General features: G+C 45.6%; 1 protein-coding gene across 1 annotated transcript; it reads right to left on the bottom strand.

Annotated features, from left to right (window-relative positions):
- Positions 1–6,736: 6,736 nt before the first annotated feature.
- On the bottom strand, positions 6,737–11,281 carry LOC103626861 (leucine-rich repeat receptor protein kinase MSP1; the record flags this gene model as incomplete). Its single annotated transcript, XM_023300182.1, has 2 exons — positions 6,737–7,095; positions 7,441–11,281. A coding segment is annotated over one exon (3,816 nt), but the record flags the coding sequence as incomplete, so codon positions are not given.
- Between the last annotated feature and the right edge of the window lie 12,660 nt (positions 11,282–23,941).

Raw genomic sequence — 23,941 nt, 5'->3', positions numbered from 1 at the left:
TGGTGGGAGCCAAGGTGTTTTCCAAGATAGACCTTCGCTCGGGCTATCATCAGATCAAGATCAGGGCCAGCGATATTCCGAATACGGCTTTCTCTACCAGATATGGACTTTATGAGTACTTAGTGATGTCTTTCGAGCTGACCAATGCCCCGGCATATTTCATGTATTTGATGAACTCAGTGTTTATGCCAGAGCTGGACAAGTTTGTGGTGGTCTTCATAGATGATATCTTGGTCTATTCAAAGAATGAAGACGAGCATACTGAGCATTTACACATCGTACTTCAGCGACTGCGCGATCATCGCTTATATGCTAAGTTGTCCAAATGTGATTTCTGGCTGAGGGAAATTAAATTTTTGGGTCACACCATTTCTCAGGATGGGATATCAGTTGATCCTGAGAAAGTGCAAGAAGCGATGGATTGGAAGCCTCCTACCACCGTATGGCAGATTCGAAGTTTTCTGGGATTGGCAGGATATTATCGGCGGTTCATTCCGGATTTCTCCAGGATTGCAAAGCCAATGACTAAATTGTTGAAGAAAGGAGTGAAGTATGAATGGAGTCAGAAATGTGAGGATGCCTTAACATTGAGGCAGCATCTGACAACAGCACCCATGCTAGCACAGCCTGACAACACCAAATCTTTCGATGTTTATTGCGATGCTTCAGGCACTGGATTGGGATGTGTCTTGATGCAAGACAACAGAGTTATTGCCTGTGCATCCAGAGCACTCAGGCCTCACGAGCAGAACTACCCCACACATGATCTGGAGTTAGCAGCAGTAGTTCATGCTCTAAAAATATGGAGACATTATTTAATGGGAGCTCATTGTAATATCTATACTGATCACAAGAGTCTCAAGTATATTTTCACTCAGGCTGATCTTAATATGAGGCAGAGAAGATGGTTGGAATTAATCAAGGACTATGATTTGGAAGTGCATTACCATCCGGGCAAGGCCAATGTTGTGGTAGATGCCCTAAGTCGAAAAGCCCAGTGTAACTATGTAACTAAGGACTCTAAGATCGCCACTCTATGTGACGAGTTGCGCAAGCTGAACATAGAAGTTATTTCCCCAGGTACCTTGAATTATATCTCAGTAGAGCCCACTCTACATGATCAAATAGTCCTGGCACAGATTGGTGACAAGGGTGTTCAAGTTATTAAGGAGATGCTCGAACAAAAGGTGGATAAGTACAAATGTTTTCATCAAGACAGCAAGGGAGTTCTATGGTTTGAAGACCGATTGGTTGTTCCTAAGAATCCAGAACTCAGGCAGAAAATATTGGATGAAGCTCATCTTTCCAAATTTTCCATGCACCCCGGCAGTAACAAGATGTATCATGATCTCAAATCTTTGTATTGGTGGACCAGAATGAAGAGGGAAATTGCTAAGTATGTATCTGAATGCGACACTTGCCAAAGAATCAAGGCTAGTCATTTGAAGGTAGAGGGTACCTTACAGCCTCTCCCCATACCATCTTGGAAATGGGAGGACCTCAACATGGATTTTATTGTGGGTTTACCCAACACATCCCGACACCACAATTCTATTTGGGTCATTATGGACATGCTAACTAAGACAACTCATTTCTTGCCAGTACATACCACCCACAGGGCAGAAAAGTATGCAGAAATCTATATTGACCAAATACTGTGTTTGCATGGAATACCAAGGACTATCGTGTCAGACAGAGGAGCACCGTTTGTAGCACGTTTCTGGGAGCTGCAAGAGTCACTTGGAACCCATGTGATAAGAATCTCAGCATACCACCCTCAAACAGATGGTTAGACAGAAAGAGTAAATCAGATTTTGGAAGACATGTTGAGGGCATGTGTGTTGCACTATGGGAAGAATTGGGATAAGTGCCTTTCCTCGGCTGAATTCTCTTACAATAACAGCTACCAGTCCAGCCTAAAGATGGCACCGTTCGAGGCCTTATATGGGAGAAGGTGTAGAACGCCGCTAAATTGGTCACAAGCGGGAGAAAGGGAAATATTTGGACCTGACTTAGTACTTGAAGCCGAGGAGAAAGTCAGAGTCATTAAGAAAAACTTGGAAGCTGCTCAGGCCAGACAGAAGAGCTATCATGATAAGAGGAGGAAGCCTCTACAATTCGAGGTGGGAGATCATGTATATCTTAAGGTGTAACCCACCAAAGGTGTTCAGAGGTTTGGAATCAAGGGCAAGTTAGCTCGTCGCTATATTGGGCCCTATGAGATCAAAGAGACTTGTGGACCTGTAGCCTACCAGTTGAAGTTGCCACCTCATATGTCAGCAGTTCATGATGTGTTCCACATATCTCAGCTGCGGAAGTGTGTCCGCTTACCCACAGAAGTGCTACCTGAACCAGAATTGGAGATAGAATAGACTTATCTTATCAAGAGCACCCCATCAAGGTATTGGTCCAGAAAGAAAGATCAACTCGAGCAAGGTCAATCCAAATGTATAAGATTCAGTGGAACAACCATTCGGAAGAAAAGGCTACGTGGGAAACTGAGGATTTTCTACGTTCTCGCTTCCCCGACTTTCTGCCTAAAGGAATCGGTACGTAACCCAAAGCACCCACCCCCACCTGCCCTTTGAATCTAAATATAAGAGAAACCTAGTTAAAAAGAGTAGAGTAAGTTGTGAAAATAACCCTAGAAGGACTTCCTTCTGAAGTTGCAAAGAGAATGACATTCGAAGAGCAGTTAACTAGACAAACTTGGTTAAAGGAAACTGCAACACACCAGCACACACCTTCTTGGTACCCCACGAAAGGATCCCTACCCAATCTCGGGACGAGATTCCTTTAAGGGGGGAGGGCTATAACACCCCTGGTGTTACCCAAAGCCGTGGCCAAAGAAGCACATTGGGTCCTACTCAAACTTTATGCTAAAATGGAAAATGATGGGACTCAAAGTTTAGAGGCAGGGTTAAGATAAGCATTTACCATAATAAGAAAGAAAGTCTACCCTTCATACAATGTTCACCCACAAATAAGATTCTAAAACCCTAAATCCTTTTAAGCCCTTAAACCCTAACCATGGGATTACAAGGAAAAAGTGTGGGCAAATGATCAAAACATAAAAAGGAACCTTGACTAAAGATGAAGTGTATTAGTAAAGCTACAAAATCTAGTAAGAAAAATATTGCAAAAAGGCCCAACAACAACCTCAAATTAGTACATCAAGTGGGGAGCATACTAGAGCCATCAAAATTTCTCTAAGTCCCAAAAACCACCCTAGACCAAAGATCAAAGGTGTTCACCTTTGTGCTGGCGCCAAAACCACTTGGACCAAATAGCAAAAAGTACACAAATCATCCAAGGCACCTCTCTAAAAAATTTGAATTCAAACCGAGGTCGTTTGACATGGTTTGACATTGGTTTTGTCACTGGTGAACAGTGCCGACATACTTGACTTGGCACCCGCATATCTCACAAGCTAGGGCATGTCTCCCATTGGAACTTACATAAACTAGCTAGCCCTAGGTGCCAGGAAGGAATTTGCACAAGACCCTTGGCGAGATTCACACGTTTGTGATCCCTGCAGGCGCTTGAACAGAGGCAGAAACAAACACCCACGTGTTCGACGCGTTCTGGCGCGCCAGAGCACGCCCTCGGCGCTCCGCCCATGCGCGCAGCCCCGTGCCGCGCCCACGCCTATAAAAGCCATCCCGGCCTCGACCGTACACCCCCGCGCGCCACTGACCCAACCCGAGCTCGAGTTCGCCAGAGTTCGCCCCGTGAGCAAGGTGCGAGCGGCCGCGCAAGCCACGACCACCGTAGACCGGCCAACCTAGCCATTCCCCACCCCGTCCGACCCTCGGGATAGCCTCTACGAACCTCGGTGAAGCTTCCAGAGCCGGGGATTGAACTCTACCTCACCGGAGGCACCGAATCGACGTCGTCGAACTTCACCCGACCGCCGGCGCACGTAGACCGAGCTCCACGGTGAGCCTTCCTTCGATTCCTTGCACTGGTAGCGTCCTTAGCACCCCGTAAAGCTTCTTGTGCCACTGGATTGAGCAATACCGCCATGAGCAGGCCGGAGCGTACACCGCCGACGAGCCCGACCGCCTGCGCACGTGGCCCGACCGATTCTAGCCATCACCGTCGACGAGTCGCACTTCGACATGACCGCCAGGACCTCCCGGATCTAAACCCGCCCTTCACCGGACCTTCCTCGCCGCCAGTAAGCCGCACCACCCAGTTTATTTCTTGCGGTTACTGTTTCAAAGGGGGAGGGAGTTCGGGGGAAAAGAAGAAGCCGAGGGGGGTCTTGAATAGTCAGTGACTCATATGATTAGTCCCGCAGGGGTATGGTTTAAAGACTTAGTTAAGGGAAATCCCAGGGGTCTCGGTGTAAACTGGATTTTCCTTAAACCTTTTAAACATTATTCATTTAAATGTAGACAGAGCTTGCAAAATTCATAACTTCAGTTTTATCTAACCAAATTTAGTCAAACTAACTTTGCTAGGTTCTAAATAATATGAACTAATTAGGAAAAATACCAAACACCCTAAGTACTGTAGGAAGTTTTAAAGTTTTGATTTAAATAGTAAACTGACCAAAAGCTAAATAAAGAAGGGAAAACAGCTACACTTTTAGACTGGGGTTAAGAAAAATTAGAGAGGTACTTACCACTACTTAGCCTGTTTAAAAATAGTAAACTCCTCAGTACACCAGATTAGGGAAGGGTTTACCATTTAAACTTACTTTGATTCAAATAACAAGTTAGTTATAAGTTCCTTTTTGGCATTAAACTTTAGAAAATCACAACTAAATACCCAGTGGGTCTTTTTCTGTGATTTTTAGCACAGGGGCCTATTATCACCTATGGACCATAACAAAAATAAATTTTAGTCCAGAAATTTCACCAAAATTAGAGCTATAGTGTAAAGTGCCCTTGTACCCTTACTTTTGTTATTTTTGCACAAGGAGTATCTGAATTAATTTCAACCTCAAATTTTTAGAATAAACCGAGGTCAATGTTTACCCACTTTAATTTTTGTAACATTTTTGGAAAATTCTAAATTGCCATGATAGTTCAAGGTGCTTAATAATGAGCATAATAAAAGGGTAAGAAGGAAATTATGGGAGAAATTAATGGTGTGCATTTAAATCCCCCAAGAGCCCAAACAAACATATAAGAGATGACTAAAATTCTTAAGTTCACTCAATACCCTTGGATGAGTGTCTAAAACCCTTAGCACACCCTCCGGCAAAGAAAACACTATTTTACTCACTGTTTTAATATTGTTCACCTTACGTAGCATTTACAAATTGTCATATCATTAATATGCATATATTTTATTCATTGCATTCGATAGATTGTAATCTCGCTGACGGAGAGTACATCCTCGTTCCGGAGCAAGGAGCTGCTCAGGAGGTAGTCCAAGAGCCAGCACCAGAGCCTGCCATCGAGGATCTGCCTGCCTCAACTTTGGAAGGCAAGCCCCGGTTTTATGCATAACCATTATATATGTTATTTTACTGCACTTAATGTTTGTAGGCTTGAATTGTGCACTTAAGTGTAGGAGTTGACTGAAACCCTAGTTGCATGAACTCAGGATTCCTTTTGAGATGGATACTAGTATCCTAGGTCGAGTAGCTGCTTTACTAATTAGGGATCTCGGTAGAAGTCGAGTGATTTTTCTAGCACTCGCGCGAGGTCAGGAATTGGTTGTATCCATTTGTATATCGTAATGATGATGGTCTATGGACAACGGTCCATGGGGATGCGTTGTCTACGAGACGGAAATTGGAATAAGGATTAAGGTGTGGTACCATGTGTCAAGCGTTTGAACGTACTAAGCACATGCAGAAAAATATGGTAAATCGGTAAGCCTAATACCTGAGTGAACCTGACAGCAGACTTTACTCCTCACGCGACCTGAGACGTGGTCTCCCATTCCGGTTATGGTGGGTACAAGTGCGGTCACTGCACGACGTCAGTCGGGGTCAGTGAGGCATTGTACGCAAGGCAGTGAGCCCTGATCTGTTGACGGGGAATCGATGGGGAAGGTTGATATGTGTGGGGACGGAGTGCCTCGCCACGTCGTGTGTTTAGGTTTACCTTGCAAGGTTTAAAAAACTCGATTCGAATCGTCTGCTTCTCGCAGCTAATGAGACTGCTTGATCCATACTACTACATTGAGTAATTAGTGGAAATGTGTTGATTTGGCAAAAGATGTTGATTGCTAAATGTTTGATACCATGTATGATTAGATAGGTACACATTTAGTCTTAAGAGAGTCACACTAAAACTTGAAAAGCTAAAACTTGATTTTAGACTCAGCTAGTGCTTTTGGCAAACCAAACCCCTCAGCCAAACAGCTGCATGTCTAGAGGTAGAGGAGTAGACTCCTCACACCGGGTAAGTCTAGCTGAGTATTAGTATACTCAGCCTTGCTTGTGACATAATTTTTTACAGGTTCTCTGGAGGATATGGTTGCTGGAGTGACTTGGTCATCCATCTTGCCACCGGGTTGGACAGTCGAGTGGGACCCCGCCTCAGCAGAGGAGGAGCATGAAGAGTGATGGGTCAGGCTTCCTCATCCCTCCGTTTATTTATCGCTAGTCGATTTCCGCTACATTCCGAACAATGATCACTACTTTTGATAAACTCCGATGATGTTGTAATAAATTTAAGTACTCCTTAATGTTTGGTTTTATGCTTTATTGTATTTGCTCTGTGCCCCACCTTAGAGATTAGTTACATTGCATCTGCACGTGAATTCAGAGATGGCTCGAATATACTCCCTCTATCTCAATATATTGTTCATTTCAGTTCTTTATTTTTGTGTCCATATTTAAATAATGACAATAAATCTCATTTATATAAAACACATACATCAAATATTTAAACGAACAGGGCTTGAATGAGAACCACGCACATCGGGAGCTCTGCATGCCCACGACCGCGCAGGGTTCGGTCATACTCATACACGAAGTTTTGGTTCTGTTTGGCTTGGCGCCTTATTCTTCTCTGCCCTAGCTTGTGCACGCGACCCATCTGCCGAGTTGTCCGCTTCAGAAGCTGCCTTGAAGCTGAAAATAGTTGTAGGGGTGTAGTTTGCTCCAAGCTCATCTCCAACAGTGACAAACTGACAATCAAAAGTCACATGATAAGTAATATACACTGCTGTCCAAGGTGGTACAGTATAAGCACCAATCTTGTATGAAAGCACTAATCTTGCATTAAAAATTGAAACACTCCGATGATTTTTAATAAGCTCATGCAATTGGCTATTTTGAACATTGCTGCAGACTACAGTATGTATCCAGGTTAATATGAGTGACAATTTGAACTTCTGTTACATTACATGTTATTGTTAGCTAGCATTGTAAGACCGCAGGACACAAGAACTCAATCAGGCAAAAAGTTGCATGAGTTTATAAGTTGGCAACTTATACAACGCACTTGATAAATAAATAAACAAAAAACATACCAGTAGGCAGCAGTACATGCCCAGATCATGGCTGCACCGCATGATGCTGGGGGTTGTGAGAATCACGCTTCATCAGCTGGACCATCTTGAGTCCCTTCACTACCTCCACCATGGTCGGCCTCTTCGATGGCTCGTCGGTGGTGCAATCCAGAGCAATGGCAAGCACACGCACCATCTGCTCTCGCCACAGGCCTGAAACAGGCAGGCGAGGATCAAACAGCTCACCCTCCCGACTGCATGCAATCATCCACCGCACCCAGTCGACAAGGTTCCCTCCCCCTTCTTCCACCTCTTTCCCTGTAGGCGGCCGTCCAGTGAGCACCTCCAGCATGACTACGCCAAAGCTGTAGACATCACCCCTCGCGGTCGATTCCATAATCATCGCATATTCTGGGGGAATGTAGCCAAGCGTGCCAGAGACGGTGGTGCTAACATGAGTGTCATAGGCACTAATTATCCTTGCAAGGCCAAAGTCAGAGATCTTCGGCTCCATGTTCTCATCCAGTAGAATGTTGCTTGACTTCATGTCCCGATGGATGATATGGGGCACAAAGCCATGGTGGAGGAACATGAGCCCATTAGCAGAACCGAGGCAGATCCTCAGACGTTCAGGCCATCCAATTGCTTCAGGTGTATTTTCATGGGTCCTCAGCCATGTCTCAAGGCTCCCATGATGCATGTACTCATAGATCAGGAAACGCTCGTCACCACGAGCGCAGTAGCCAAGTAGGGGGACAAGGTTATGATGCTTCACCTTTCCAATGGTCTCCATCTCAGCAAGGAATTGACGGTCACCAAGGAACTGGCAGCTACCATGAAGCCTCTTGACGGCGACCCTCTGTCCTTCAGGGAATGCTGCTTCATAGACAGTCCCAAAACCACCATGTCCTATGATGTGCACCTCGCTGAAATTATTGGTAGCTTTCAGGATATCATCCATGGTAACCCTCAGCAGTGCATGCTCAAATGTAGAAAGATTGATGCTTAGAGGTTCCCTTGATTTTTTTCCTAGCAACTCTTTACTGGAGGCTGGCTCAATTGTGGCCTTGGATTCAAGGCCGGATACAAGAGGTAAGGAACTGTTTCTCAACACCATCCATTTCACAAAAACCACAAGAAGAACCACAATGAGAATGGCGGCACAAATGGTCATTGTTATTACCATTCCATGAGGTGTATGAACCTCCACATGATTGGTACTGGTAATATCAGCAGCACAAATGCCTGATGCTGCACAATCTGCGAAGCTATGCATGCCAGTATTTTTACCAGAGAAATCGACAAACGTGATGTTAGATAGATTGCACATACCACAGGGGATGGCACCACTGAAATCATTCATTGAGACATCAAGATAGAGCAAACTGAGATTGGACAGTGCTGCTGGCAAGCTCCCGTTGAGGCTGTTGTTGTGAATATCAAGATAAGACAAATGTACGAAATTTGAGATAGACCCATCAAGGCTCCCTGAGAAATGGTTACTGCTTGCATTGAACAAGATCAGCGAGCTCAATGTTCCTTCAAAGCCAGTACAAGATAACGGGATTTTACCAGAGAGGTTATTGTTACTGACATCCAGACGGTTCAGGGTCTTGCTGCATAGTAGAGATTGGGGTAGGGTAGCCACAAATGCATTACAGGACAAGCTTAGAACCACGATGTTGGGAAGGATGCGACCTATCTCAGCAGGAATATTGCCAGTTAGGTGGTTATTAGACAGAAAAAGGCCTTGCAGCTTGAGCAATGGCGTGGACCAAGGAAGCATAGGTCCAACTAATGCATTAAAAGAGAGGTCAACGTTCATAAGATTCTTCAGCTCAGCAAGCTCCACAGGAATAGATTCATTCAGAAAGTTATCTTGCAGGTGTAGCTCCTCCAGAATAACACAATTCTTGATTTCTGGTGGGATACGACCAATCAACCGGTTGTATGACAGATCAAGTAAGCCATGATATTGAACATACTCTGATTCAGGGTGAGACGGATTCGTGAATCCCCCACATATCTCAGCAGGAATCGAACCAGAGAGTTGGTTGTGAGACAAAACCAAGCCAGTGAGCGAAGTCAACTGAGATATGGATCTCGAGATGCTTCCGTTCAGATTATTAGAGCTCAGGTTTAACTTGACTAAGTTTCTGCAGTTGAAGAGCTCTTGTGGTATGTTCCCAGATAATCTATTCCCATCAAGGGAGATTTCATTCAAATTCTTGAGAGCACCTACCGCCGGCGGGATTGATCCTTCTAAGTAGTTACTGCTCATCCTCAACCTCTGCAAGCTATGGAGCTCACAAATGCTCTCAGGAATACAGCCAGTGAGCTTGTTATAGCTGAGATCTATCTCCAAAATTGTTGATGACTTAAACAACTTGGCAGGCAAGAGTCCAGTAAAGTTGTTATAGGGCAATTCCAGAATTGTGAGCGGTAACTCAGCCAAATATTCTGGTATCTCACCATGGAAATGGTTGCCTTGCAAATTCAGTTGAGTAAGGTTCCTACACCTTTTAAATGTCTCATTGATACTCCCTGTCAGATCGTTTAAATGCAAGTCAAGTGACTGAAGAGAATTGGCTTGACATATGGCAGGAAGTATAGAACCATTGAACTTATTATCTCCCAGTCTTATAGATACAACATTTCCCCAGTTTTGAAACCAATCAGCAATATGACCTGACAGTTTGTTACCTTCCACCTCAAAATGAACAATAGCTTCTAAACCTGCAAGTTCTTTGGGGATACAACCAGTTAACCTATTGAAGGACAGACGAAGGAGAGTAAGCTTCTTGCAGCTACCAAGTTCTTTTGGTATGCTGCCTATGAGCTTTGCTCTCATTGCAATCAGGACGGTCAAATTTCCCAGCTCACCAATAGATGCTGGGAGTTCTGACTTAAAGTTGTTGTCTGATATATCAAGTTCATGTAGGCTTTTAAGACCACCAATTGACCAAGGGATGGTGCCTGATAAGTTGCATGCAGAGAGAATGAGTTTTTTTAGCTTCTTTAGGTTACCAATCTCTTTTGGAATGCCTCCAGTGAAATTGTTGGACCCCAAAACCAAGCACTCTAGATTTTCCATGCGAGCAATCTCCTTAGGTATTGGCCCCGCCAAATCATTTGAAGAGAAATCAAGTGTCAACAGGTTGAACAATGTGCTTATTCCTGGAAATATTGATCCAGTGAGTTGATTCTTGCTTGCATCAAGGTAGAAGAGCTGAGACAAATTGCCTAGTGCTTCTGGTATTGATCCATTGAAGCTGTTCTGGTGAAAGTCCAAGACCTCTAGGTCCTTCAAACTGCCCACCTCTGGAGGAAGTTCTCCAGAAATGTTGTTCTTAGATATGGTTAGCTTAGCGAGTTGCTGAAGCTTAGCAATGGCAGGGATCAATTGTCCCGACAAGCTGTTTCTGTCTAACACTATTTCTTTCAGCATCTTCAAATCATATAATGAGAAAGGCACAATCCCAGTAAGCTGGTTACTGCTCAAGTCCAGGTACTGAAGATGCTTCAAATTTCCCAAGGCTTCTGGAATCTCACCAAATAAATCACACCTACTTAAGTTGAGACGAGCAAGTGCCTGGAATGCCGTGATGCATAATGGAAAAGGAACATGGAGTGGGATATTTGACAAATCTATGACTGCAACAGATTTGTCCACACAAGTTATATGTGACCACAAGCATGGAGGACTTTCTATATCAAACCAGTCTTGAAGGAATTGCTTTGATTCCACGAGTTCATCCCTCAGAGCATATAGATTCTTTATATCTGATCCACCAAAAGCAGTGATGAAGCAAACAAATAGGATGAGCAAGCTGAATGTATCCTGCCAAAAGGAAAGGAAATGTTAAAACGAAAGGTACGGATGTTCAGGTAGCCTCAAAATAATTGTGCATGCAGCAGAGTTCTGAAAAATAGCAATGCCTCCAACTAATGGAGAACACATGCATGCTGATGACATAAAAGAACTTGGAACGAGTACTTCCTAGTTACCTTAGAAGCAAAAGAATGCCATTATATATTTCTAGTTTGTGAATTGCTGAACTATTTATCTTTTATCTTTCTTACAAACTCAGAATAGCTCTTATTCGTAAATGCCTCAACCGACATAGCATGATTTGCAACGCCTCGTGGGAAGCAGCCAAGCAGGGTTTATATAATTCGTGCTTTCAGAAAGGAGCTTTGATGTGCTGGTATACAACATGCTAGATTAGTAATGGACAACCATTCTACTCTGCAACTTTACTAAGATTAAAAAAAAGGGAAAGTCTGCTTAACCGATGACCAAACAACTGCAAAATTGGTGTTTCCCCACAAAATTTGCAGACGTGATCGACAAACCCGGCACCACAGCACCAGCACTGACTCGCCCGCGGCGTCGCATCAGCGAAGCAGGCCAAAGCCTGCACCTCTCTCTGTTCCGCTTCCACATCCACCCCCAATTCCAGCTCGACACCGCCAAAAGGACCCATAGAGGCGGGGGAGGAAGCGATACGACAAAACTCGTCGGTCGCTGAGCAGAAGAAAGTCAGTGTAACAGACAGAACAACGCAAGAGAAGATGATGCGGTGGCCGCCAGAGACCGGAGCGGCGCGATGGCGGCGGCGGCGACGACTACGATAGTACGATTCTATAGCGGCATGGCTTTACTCGTCGGGTTTGGCCTTTGGAACCTTGGCCGTTTGGTACGTTTCTTTTTGTGAAAGGCCTATGGAGTGATTTTTACCCGGATTTTGCAAGTGATGTAGATAATGGAAAAGACATCTACGCCAAGTTTAGTCTGTGTTATATTAGATATTTAAATGTCTATTATTATTATAAATATTAAATATAGTTTAATTACAAAACTAGTTACTTAACTAGAGATTAGACTTCGAGACAAATTTTTCAAGCCCAATTAATTCCGCAAACATTTATTATAGCGCCATATTAGCAAATCGTGACTAATTAGGCTTAATAATTTTTTGTTATTTAATTCTCATTTGTATAACTAGTATTATAATTAGACTATATTTAATATTTCTAACTAGCATCCAAATATCCAATGTGACAGGACTAAAATTTAGCCCCAGTAATAAATTGGTTTTACAATTATTCTAAGTAAACTTCATGAGTTTGATCAATTTTATAAAAAATAATATTAATATTTATGGCATTGAATAAACATAGTATAAAAATATATTTTATGATGTGTCCAATAATACTGATTTTATGTAAAAAACACTAGTATTTTTATATAAACTAGTCATATGTTCGTACATTACTACGATTTATATATATATGACATAGGATAAATTTTGTTTTGATAAAGCACAAAATATATATTTTCTATTTATTAGGTGGGTGTGAATGTGGAGCCAATAATCAAGGTTCAAACACTCAATTATACATAATTTCAACTTATTTTCACATAAAATCTCCTATTATAGTAGTACAGAAGACATTATAGAAGTGCGGGTTGATTCTAAAGAAATGTAGGGTTTTTTTGAAAAATATTAATGTGGGACGACCGTTGAAACTGGTATTTTAATATAGTAAAGATTTAGTTAGACTTACAAAAGTTTAACTTGGGAGGACTCTAGAAATTGATTTATTGAAGAATTGATTTATTGAAGAATGAAGATAATAATTCATAAGTGATGTACTTCTTCAAAATTAAAATTGTATGATATTTTGAATTTTCTAAATACATATTCTCTCTCTCTCTTCTAGATTATAAGATATTTTAGATTTTCTAGATACATTATTGTTGATATGCAATTAGACATAGTATATATATTTAATTATATAGCAAAATTTACATATGTAAAAACCAAAAAAACACTATAAAACTTAAAACAGCGTCTGTTATGCATTTAGATATACACTATACTCTAGAGAAAAGAATATATCTAAAAAGGTTAAAATCACTTATAATAAATTTTATTATGTTATTAGAAAAAATAACACTGCTAAAAAATCCAACAAAAATATAAGTAGAGAGTATAACCATCTACCATCATTAGGGATGAAAACGGTTTCGGAATTTTTTGGTATTCCGGAAATTGATTTCGAAATTTTTGATTGGATTCATCGGTAACGGTATTTTTCGGAAACGGAATCGGTTTTCGAAATTTTCTATCGGAATCGGCGTGGTGTTTTACCGACTGTTTCCTTCGGTTACCGTTTTTGTCGGAAATTACCGGATTTGTGTCTCAGAATTTTCCGGAATTGTGTCTCGGAATTTTCGAAATTGTGTCTTTGATTTTTCGCATCGCCTGTACGTCTCTGTATTTTTTGGACGATTTAAGATTTTTTTCAGATAGATGGTGTTGGAAGACAGTTGGGATTAACGATTTGGTCTCTCGAACGAATCCACCCTTTTCTATGCATATGCTATGTATTAGTAATATATAATGATAGAGAGCCGACAGTCTGTCTTTTCCACACACTAGGTTTTATGCTTTTCCTGTGAGGGTGTGAAAAAACTCTTTATGTGAGGAAAAATATTTCATAACTAAGCATGCCATGTCAGCTAGATCGAGTGGATATTGTGAATTGTGAACTTTGAGTTTGTGAACTTGTGATCTTTATAAACTTGTTATACTGTGAACGTGTTATATTGTGGACTTGTGATCTTTGTAAACTTTTTATATTATAAATTTGTGATCCTTGTGAACTTGTTATATTGTAAACTTGTTATATCATGAATTGTGAACTTATGGTCTTTGTGATCTTTTGTCAACTTTGTTGTATTGTGAAGTTTGACATGTTTACCGATCGTATTTTAGATTTCGACCGTTACCGGTGTATTTTGCGCACCAAACTTTCGTTTTCGATGTTTCCGAAATACCGATATCGTTTCCGTTTCCGGGGTTACCGTTTTCGATTTGGTTTCCGATAAAAAATATGAAAATGGTAATGGTTTTAGTGTTTACCGACCGTTTTCATCCCTAACCATCATATAAAATTTAGATTGCAACGAAAGCGTACAAGGAGAGGGGGGAAAAGAGGATGAAGCCACCCTGTGAGTAATAGTGGATTATGGATCAGGTTTCAAAAGTTGCAAACCGTGTGATTTATATGATGAATTCTCTCTTTTTTATTTTTTTTTTTGCACGAGTGTTCTTTGCAACTTAAATTTTATGTGGCTTTTATCTATCTAATACTTTTATACTTTTACATAATCTTTTATGTAATTGTTGTGGATTTTTTAAGATATATTATGGGATGTTCTTTTAATGGAAATCAGTAGGCTACTTTTGAAACTTTATAAGTTATATTTTTTGGAAAAGGAAATCACTATTGACCTTAGCGAATAACATCAGTGTGATACGAGCGTGATACAAGACACTGAGATAACTTCCGGCCTCTACACAACTAGGGTGTACATAGCCTAGAGGGAAAAAAGGAAAAAAAATATGTGACAAAACTATCATGTCACAGTGAACTATACCACACAATAGTTTTCAACTCCTTCCACTATCCAAGCAACACTACAAAATTACCATATCACAGTGAACTACACCACAAACTTAGTCTTCAACTCCTTCCACTATCCAAGCAACACTACGGTCCCAATAAGGCTCTCCAACAACAACGCCTCTATTGGAACTCGCTAATCTGGGGACAACAAAATCCAATAGGAAGAAAAGAGAATGGTTTGATGCCACTAAACACAAGGCGTTAGGGGCTTAGGGCAACAGTGTTTTTTTCTTGCGTCCCCTGCATTGGCACATTGCGGGGGTATTTATAGGTAACTGAGGGACCGCCCGGCCCTGCAAGGACAATTAGACCCTCAGTTAATTAGTTTTTCCCCGGAATATTCTCTCACGAGGGGTTACAGCGTGTCATTACAGCATACTTCATTACTGACGTTGCCCAGCCCACACGGCGACCTGCGGGCGGGGCCCTACAATATGGGTCGATTGTACGTGGGCCCCTTCTAACATTGAGGGAGACAAAGACTTGGGTCTTCTCGGTCTCGGCCATCCGGGCCCTGTAGTCTTCGATGGTATTCGCCTCGGCTTGTCGGATCGAAGGGAGCGCTTGAGCCTTCGCATGGGCGATGTCCGCGGGCCTGGCTAGTGGAGCCTGCTGACGGGGCCTTCGATCTGTGATACATCAGCGCGGGAATCTTCGAGCGAGGGGATCGTGTTTGCCTTCGCCCCAACATTTGACCTCCGAGGGGCCAGTTCGACCAAGTCAACTGGTGCCGAAAACTGCCGTGAGATGGTGAAAACGCTGCCCTCGCTCGAATTGGTCCCACGGGGGGTTTTGAAATGTGACCGTTGATGGGATGTGTTACTATGGGATTGTGGGTTTCCCGAGGCGACCTCCGCGCCTATAAAAAGTCGGCCTCGACCGAGGCTTTTGCCTACTCGAGCTCGCGCTGGAAAACCCTAGTTTTACATCTGCTCGCCTGCCCTATTTGCTTCTTATCCACCGGTGATCTGGGCTCGTATCAAGCAAATCGCACGCTGCCGCCGATGGTACGTGACAATGTCATCCTCTTCTTTGTCTGCTGCGAGCGCGTCGTCGGCCACGCCGTCGTCTGAGAAGACGTTGAGCCATTCGGTAGTGGTAGAACTGCAGCCCGGCCACACCGTCGAGTTCAGGACCTCGAGGATATTTTCGGGCCGTGTGCTGGAGATGCAGCGGCTAGGTTAATTTGGGAATGGCGTCAGGCGGGCTCTAGGGGCAGAAGAGGTCCCTGAGCTAGAGGGTGAATTGGTTGTTTTTGAAGCTTTTTCGCTGCTGGTCTTCGCCTGCCAATGCATCAGTTTGTAGTAGAGGTTTTGCGGAGGTTCGAGGTACAAGTTCATTAGTTGACACCAAATGCTGTGGCGACGCTCGCGAAGTATGTCTGGGTTGTCTCCTCATACAGTGGGCAGCCATCTGTGGAGGTCTTCGCGAAGAATTACTGTCTTCACTGGCAGAAGAGAAAAATAGGTGATAAGATAGCTCAATTTGGATCGTGCACGTTCACGCTGAGGACTGGGAAGACCTCGGCTGAAGTTGTTGAGATTGTTCCTTGTGCTAGGAATAAGTGGGGCAATTGGTGGGACTTTTGGTTTTATGTGGCTCTCGAGGATATCGAAGGGTTGCCGAGTTTTCCCCCCTGCCATCCTATGTTCACATTTTTATGTGGTCTTTCCACAATTTGAGGTGGCAAAAAAAGATGAAGACGAGGGGGCCCTTCGGTATGTGGCCCGCCTGAGTAGCGGATATGACTTGGTCGAGGAGTTTATTGCCTACGGGGTTTGGCCCCTAGCGCATGGTTGGACACTGGGTGAGATTACCCCCCCCCCCCCGCCCCGCCGGATCCGACACTGGGGGCCAGCTGGTGCGAAGTCCTGCCTTCGCCGTGGATTTGCGTGGCTGAGATGTGGCCGCATTTGTGTGTGAGGCCGAGGCCGTCAAGATTGTTGGCAAATATGCGCCGAAGACTGAGACTTTGAGGAGCTAGGATATTTGTGGTTCCAATGTTAGGTTGAACCGCGTGTTTGAGCTGAATCATTTGTCGAACGGTTCTTACCTAGAGGGGGACTCCGCCGACACCGCTGATCGCCGAGGGAAGCAAACAAGGCCCTCGACCGATGAAGGCCCCTCAAGGGATAAGGCTCCGGGTGCGGTCGATAGAAAGAGAAAATTAGGTACGACGGCTGAGGAGTTGGGGCTGAGGGCATCTGATCATTTTGTTGGGGAATTACTGGAGACGTGTGCGGCTCCCGGGGAAATGATGTCTTCGCCCGAGCTCCGGGAAACCTCTATGCGAATGTTGAAGGTTACCAGGGGTCGCTGGCCTAGGAATGATCCGATACCCTAGGCAGTTGGCGAAGATTTTTTTTTGCATCTCATTAGCTCGTGACCTCAAGATTTTCCCTTGCAGAAGGAATATTGGTGTTGTTGTGTCAGTAGTGATGGAGAAAGATCGCCAGGATGCACAACGGAAGAAGCGTCAGTACCCCGTTAGGTTGGTGGACCCGCGCTGGGAAGTGAAGCTGGCGCGGCCCAGCGCGAAGGCCGCCGCTTCAGGCGCCGGGATGCCTCCACCTGCTGCGCCTGCTGCTGGGCGAAGACCCCCCTCGCCACCATGCATTGCCGAGACGACTGTGGCGGGGGCTGGGGGAGTCTCCATGGAGTTGTCCATGGACGACTATTTGGTGGGTGGGGTCGTTATGTTCGATGCCTAGACGGGGTTGCTGCCTGCTGGTGAATTGAATTTTTTTAATGGGGTCCATTTTTCTGACTTGAATGTGATGTAGGGTGGAGTCTGGCCGGCTGGCGGTTGTGCTGGCAGCGTCATCCGCCAGCCTGGTTGTCGCGGCGACGGAAGAGAAGGGTGACATAGGGGCCTCAAAGGACCCATGGGCTAGGTTCTGCGCCGGGGGCGAGATCGCATCCACAGCCACTGCTGCAGGCGTGGCCGCTTCGATCGCGCAACAGCTGAAATACGTGAGTGTGATTAGGGCTTGTAGTTGTGTTGTTTTCCTGGCTCTATTCTTAAATGTTGTTTTTGGTGTCAGGCGACCGCCTTTGTGGAACGTATTGCTTCGGGGGCGCTGACCTTAGAGTTTGCCGCCGAGAGGCGATGGCTTGAGGGAAGGATTGAACGCCTCCGCACGCAACATACGGAGGCGGTATGGGACAAGTTGGCGGCTGAGAATAAAAGTTGCAGTCTCCTTGAGAAGCTCTCGATAGTAGAGAAAGCAAGGGAAGACCTCAGTCGTCGACCTGCTGAGGAAAAGGCGGGCGCGGAAAAAGCCTGTGCGGAGGCCCAGGCCGCCCACGCAGAAGCTGAAGTCGTGCGCGCTGAGGCTGAACTTGCTCTCAAGTGCGCCGCCGACAAGGAGTCGGAGCTGAAGAGCATCCGTAGCTATTGTGAGAAGACGGAGGTCTCCACCCGTGCCGGGGTTAAGCGGGCGCACACGCTATTTGTGGAAGCGTACCGCAAACTCAGCGCACAGACTGCTCCTTTTGATAAATCTGGGGAGGAGATGGGTCTCCGCTTTCTTGGGTGGGTGCAGGAGGAGCTGGAATCACTCCCGTCCATCGTGACGGGCCTCATGTGCTACACATATCTTGTTACCTGCGAGGGGGCGGCGAATGCCTTGTCTCGAGAAGGATGTAGGCACTTCGAAGTCTTTGACCGGGCGAGCGAGGACTTCGATCGTGGAATTTTCCAGGTTGAAGATAATGTGTTAAAGCGGTCCGTTGGGGCGCTTTATGATAGGATGTGGGGTCCTCATGGTCGTGGCACCATCCGGGAGAGGGCCGATCGAGCACGGGCACAGGTTTATTATTATTATTATTATTTTTGCTTAGCTGTGAAATGGTGTGTTGTCTTCGCAGATGATGAATGAAGAAGAAGTTGACGACCTCACCGATCTTGAAAGCTCGATGACTCGAATGGATGACGTGGAGGAGGTGGGAGGTGAAGGGCTCTCAGCACCTCAGGACGGCTCCGGCGAAGACCCTGCGGCGGCGTCTGCTCCGGTGCAGGTTGAAGAGATGCGCTAGGGGTTTAGGGTTGGTGGTTTTACTTTTTGTGATACTGAAGGTTGGTTGTTGAGCAGGTTCGGACGTCTAGGCCTGCGCAAGCAAACCCTGATGACATTGATATTAATGATGTTTTGATGGCTGCAAATGCAATGTTTCTTAGTGGAAATGTGTCTGAGGGGTCTGAGCTTGGGTCATGGTCTTCGAATGAAGAAGAATTTGGGAGTCCTTTCTCATGGGTTGAGGAATCTTCTGAGGATGACCTAGATTATTTTGCTGTGTTGGATTTGGCTGCGTCGGAGTCTCCACCGCGATCTGTCCCTCGCAAGGTGCTGGCAACCTCGGCTGATGTGAGAGCTGAAGACTCACGGAGGCGAAGAATGGATGTGTCGAAACAGAGCATCAGTGAGTCGTCACAAAGTGGGAGAAGACGTCGCCGAATGGGTATGGAAAGGTCTCGTCTTCGGGGTGGTCTGCGATTGGATCGGGGTGCTCAGCGTGAGCTACTTTCATCGACGTCTGGGACGTGCATTGGAGAGGGGGACTTGCAGGACCTGTTTGAGGGGGAAGAGTTGAGGATGATGTTGTTCAATTTTTGGGAGGCGGGTCTTATTCCGAAGGAGGAGCCTATGTGACATTTTTGTTGCCCTCGCTGCTCTGTTGCGATATTGAGTGAAAACGCTGCCCTCCCCCTCTTCGCAATAGAGCTACGAGGGTAAATAGTGTGATGTGCACTATTGTGTGATGGTGCCATTAAGGCCTTCGCTTGTTGTTTATTTGTGATTGCGCTATGTAATTATGTTGTGCCTATTGCGAGTTGGCTTCAATTTGTAATCGTGTACGTGCCGTAGGGGACTCCGCTTTTGACAGGTGACTGCATAGTCTTTTTCACTTATCCAGTTGCGGCCCTAGGCGACATCTTCTCGGTAGGTTGTTTATGTAGTGGAGAACGCGTACCGCGAGTGTTGTGTTCTTTGGTTTTTCCGGCTGCACCCTTGGACGACTTCTACTGGGAAGCTGTCTTTGTAGAAGACTTTGCACCCTGTGTGTGGTGTCGCGCACTTGTTGTGCTTTTGTCTGGTTGCACCCTTAGGCGACTTTTGCTCGGACGTGTCTTCGTTGAAGACTTCGCACCCTATGGGTGGTGTCGCACACTTATTGTGCTTTTGTCCGGCTGCACCCTTAGACGACTTTTGCTCGGACGTGTCTTCGTTGAAGACTTCGCACCCTATGGGTGGTGTCGCGCACTTATTGTGCTTTTGTTCGGCTGCACCCTTAGGCGGATTTTGCTCGGACGTGTCGCACGCAGAGGCAGTCTAGGCTGCCTGTTGCGGTGACTGTTTTATGCATCGAATGTCAAAGGTCGGTGTCGTGGTCTTTTTCGACACCCGTGGTCGTGGTGCCAGTTTGACTTTGCTTTTGTTTGGGGGCTTTGTTGTATTATATTACACGGCTTCGCCTCGTTAAAAACCTCACCCCCTAAGAGGAAAAGAGTGTGGGCCTAATTGACATTGTTTGAGAGTTACAAAGGCGTTCAGGCCTTGGGACTAGACGAAGAATTTGCGCATGTTGTCTATGTTCCATGAATGCTCTAAGTCTTTGCCGGATGGTGAGGTGAGCTTGTATGCATTCGATGATGTTTTGATCTTGACGATGTAGTGCCCCTCCCACTTGGGTTCAAGCTTGCCCCAAGACTCTATTCTGATGGTTCTTGTGAGTACTAAGTCTCCTTCTTTGAACTCTCTTGGGATGACGGTGTTATTGCGCCATGCCTTAGACTGTGCTTGATATTTGTTCAGTGTTTCCAGAGCGAGGACACAGTCTCCGTCGATAAGGTCTTTGGAGGTTAGTTCGTCGACGTCAAGGGTAGCTGTTGGGCTTGTTCGTGGGGATCCGTGCTTTAGCTCTTGCGGCGTCATTGCTTCGGATCCATACATCAAGCAGATAGGTGTGAACCCAGTCGCTCTGGATTCTGTTGTGTTCAATGCCCATATGACTTTGGGTAGTTGGTCCGCCCATTTGCCCTTTTTGTCATCAAGTAGCCTTTTCTTGATGGCGCTGAAGATCTTGCCGTTGGCGTGCTCGACTACATCGTTGGACTATGGGTGGTAGACAGAGGCAAACACTACCTTCGTGCGGATGGAGTTGTAGAATTCCCGGAAGTCTTGGTTGTCGAACTGCTTGCCATTATCGACTGTTAATTCGGATGGGACTCCGAACCGACTTACGATATTCTTCCAGAAAATTTTTTTGTGCCGTCTTGGATGTTATTGTGGAGACGGTCGTACCCTCGATCCACTTGGTGAAGTATTCGACAACGACGAATGTGAATTTGAAGTTGCCTTGGGCTGTGGGTAGTGACCCAATAATATCGAGCCCCCACCGCTGAAGTGGCCAGGTGTGGGCAATGAGCTTGGTGAGTTGCGAAGGGGCACCTGTTCGGGGCTAGAATTTCTAGCATGCTTCGCACGATCGGGCTACTCAGTTGGGCATGCATATGACTGCGGGCCAATAGAATCCCTGAAGAATGACCTTGGCTGCAAGGGCCCTTGGTCCTGAGTGTGATCCACAAGTACCGTTGTGGATCTCACGGAGAAGCTCTAAGCCTTTGATTTCAGTTATGCATTTCAACATAGGCTGGCTGATTCCTTTCTTGTATAGCTGGCTATTGACGATTGTGAAGTCTCTACTTCTGTGTTTAAGCCTTTTGGCCTCATTGTGATCGGATGGATGGTAGTGGCCTTGGAGGTATAGGATTATTAGGGCCCGCCAGTCTTCGCCCATTATAAGGTTGACGATCTGGTGTCCGTTGGCGTCTTGCGTTATTTGTAGACCTTCAGGATTTTTGACAGTTGGTGTACCGATGACGTGATAAAATACATCGGAGGGGCAGGGCTTTGCCCTTTGCTACTGCTTTAGCTAATGTATCAGCCTCTTCGTTCTTGTTTATCTCAATGTGTTGTAGAGTGAAACCCTTCAATTGTTTCTCAAGGCTTCAAATGGCAGTGAGATACTGCATTAGCACGGGCTCTTTGGTTGAGTATTCTTTTTCGATTTGGCCGGCGATGACCTTGGAGTCCGTTTTAATGATGCATGTGGTCACGCCGAGGGCTCGCAACTTGCAAAGTCCGAGGATGACCGCTTCGTACTCGGCGATGTTGTTTGTGCATTTGTTGGACTCGAGTGCGAAGCTGAGGCGCGCGACGTATCTGTATTTGACTCCGGCAGGTGATGTAATGATCATCGCGGCGCCTACTCCTGCGTGACACCATGCGCCATCGCAGTGGATAGTCCAGACCGTTTTTGCGTGTTCTTGTTATGGCCCCACAAGTCCTATCTAGTCTACGATGAAATCAGCTAGGACTTGTGATTTGATTGCTACTCTAGGCTCAAAAGTGATGTTGTACCCTGAGAGTTCTGCCGCCCACTTTGCTATTCTCTGGGTTCAATCGGAGTCTTGCTTCGCGCATCTTGTCGAATGTTTCTGCGAGGTCAGAGAGGTGGTCCTCCTTTCTTTTACTCGCAACGACGATGTCGTCCACATAAGTGAAGACGTTGCGGCCCACTTGGTTTTCGAGGACCTTCTTGGTGAGGCGGGAAAAAGTTGAGCCGACGTTCTTGAGTCCCTCGGGCATCCGTACAAAGCAGTACGTGCTGAAGGGGGTGTTGAAGCTGGTACTGGCCTTGTCTTCCTCTTTCATATGAATCTGGTGGTAACCCGAGAAGCAGTCTAAGAGGGACATGACTTCGCAGCTTGCTGCGCAATCGACAATCTTGTCAATTCGCTGTAGGGGGGAGTTGTCCTTGGGGCATGCTTTGTTAAGGCTTGTGAAATCAATGCACATGCGCCATTTTCCGCACTTTTTCTGTACCATCATGATGTTGGCGAACCATGTTGGGTAGGCTACTGGCTCGATGAATTTGGCTTCCAATAGGCGACGTACCTTGGCCTTGGCTGCCTCTGTTTTTTCATCAGACATTTTTCTTAGTCGCTGCTTTTTTGGGCGCACTGAGGGGTCGATGCCCAAGCTGTGTTCGATGATTGCGCGGCTAACCCCCACTAGGTCGAGGGAGGACCAGACAAAGACGTCCTTGTTGCGGCTGAGACAAGAAAGAAGCCTTCCCTCGTCATGTGGTGTCAGGTCTTCGCTGATCATGACTGTTTGCTTTAGGGTTGCAGGGTCGAGGGGGTACTATCTTCGTCCCGTCATTGCTTCACAACTAGGCGTTCATCTTTTTGCTTTTTGCTGAGCGATGACTATCGTTGTCTTCGCGCTCTGTTGTTAGGCAGTGAACAGTGTGCTGCCCTAGAACAAAATCTCTCTTGATGTTCCATGCTGTCTGCTGGTCTCCGTAGACTGTGATCACGCCCTATGGGCCTAGGATCTTCATGCAGAGATAAAGCTTGTGTATGGCTGCCTCCAACTTGTTGATTGATACGCGCCCCATTATGGCGTTATATGGGTAGACCATGTCGACTATGTCGAAGGTGACTTGTTCGCTTCGCGCGCTGGGCATCGTGCCGAATGACAATAGTAGCTCTATTTTGTCAACAGGGAATGTGCCTTTGCCTCCAAAACCGTATAAAGGGTTGTCTGTGGGCTTAAGGAGGCTATGGCTGATGCCCATGCGATCGAAGGCGTGCAGGAAGATGATGTCGGCCTGGCTGCCATTATCAACCAGTACTTTGTGCAAATTCTAGCCTGCTACCCTGCAATTGATTACCATGGCATTTGCATGTGGTGCACTGCACAAATCAACGTCCCTGGTATCGAAAGTGAGCGGGACGTGGGACCACTTTGTTTGTACTACTGGGTCGGTGAGAGCGACGTGGTTGACACTGCGATAGTGGTCCTTTTTATGCCGCTTGGTGTCGAAGTCTACACTGGATCCCCCAGTGATTATGTGAATGACCCACAGTAAGGTTTCTCGGCGAAGTCTTCTTGCTTGGGTGCTGGCGATGGGGGGTTTTTGATGTGGAGGATTTGGATGATGTGGTGGTGGTGGGGGGAGGACTTGTACCTCT

This window comes from Zea mays, chromosome 5 (genome assembly GCF_902167145.1).
Source record: "Zea mays cultivar B73 chromosome 5, Zm-B73-REFERENCE-NAM-5.0, whole genome shotgun sequence".
Lineage (NCBI taxonomy): Eukaryota > Viridiplantae > Streptophyta > Magnoliopsida > Poales > Poaceae > Zea > Zea mays.
Note: the sequence above shows the minus strand (reverse complement) of the source record. Positions and strands in the feature narration are given on the sequence as shown.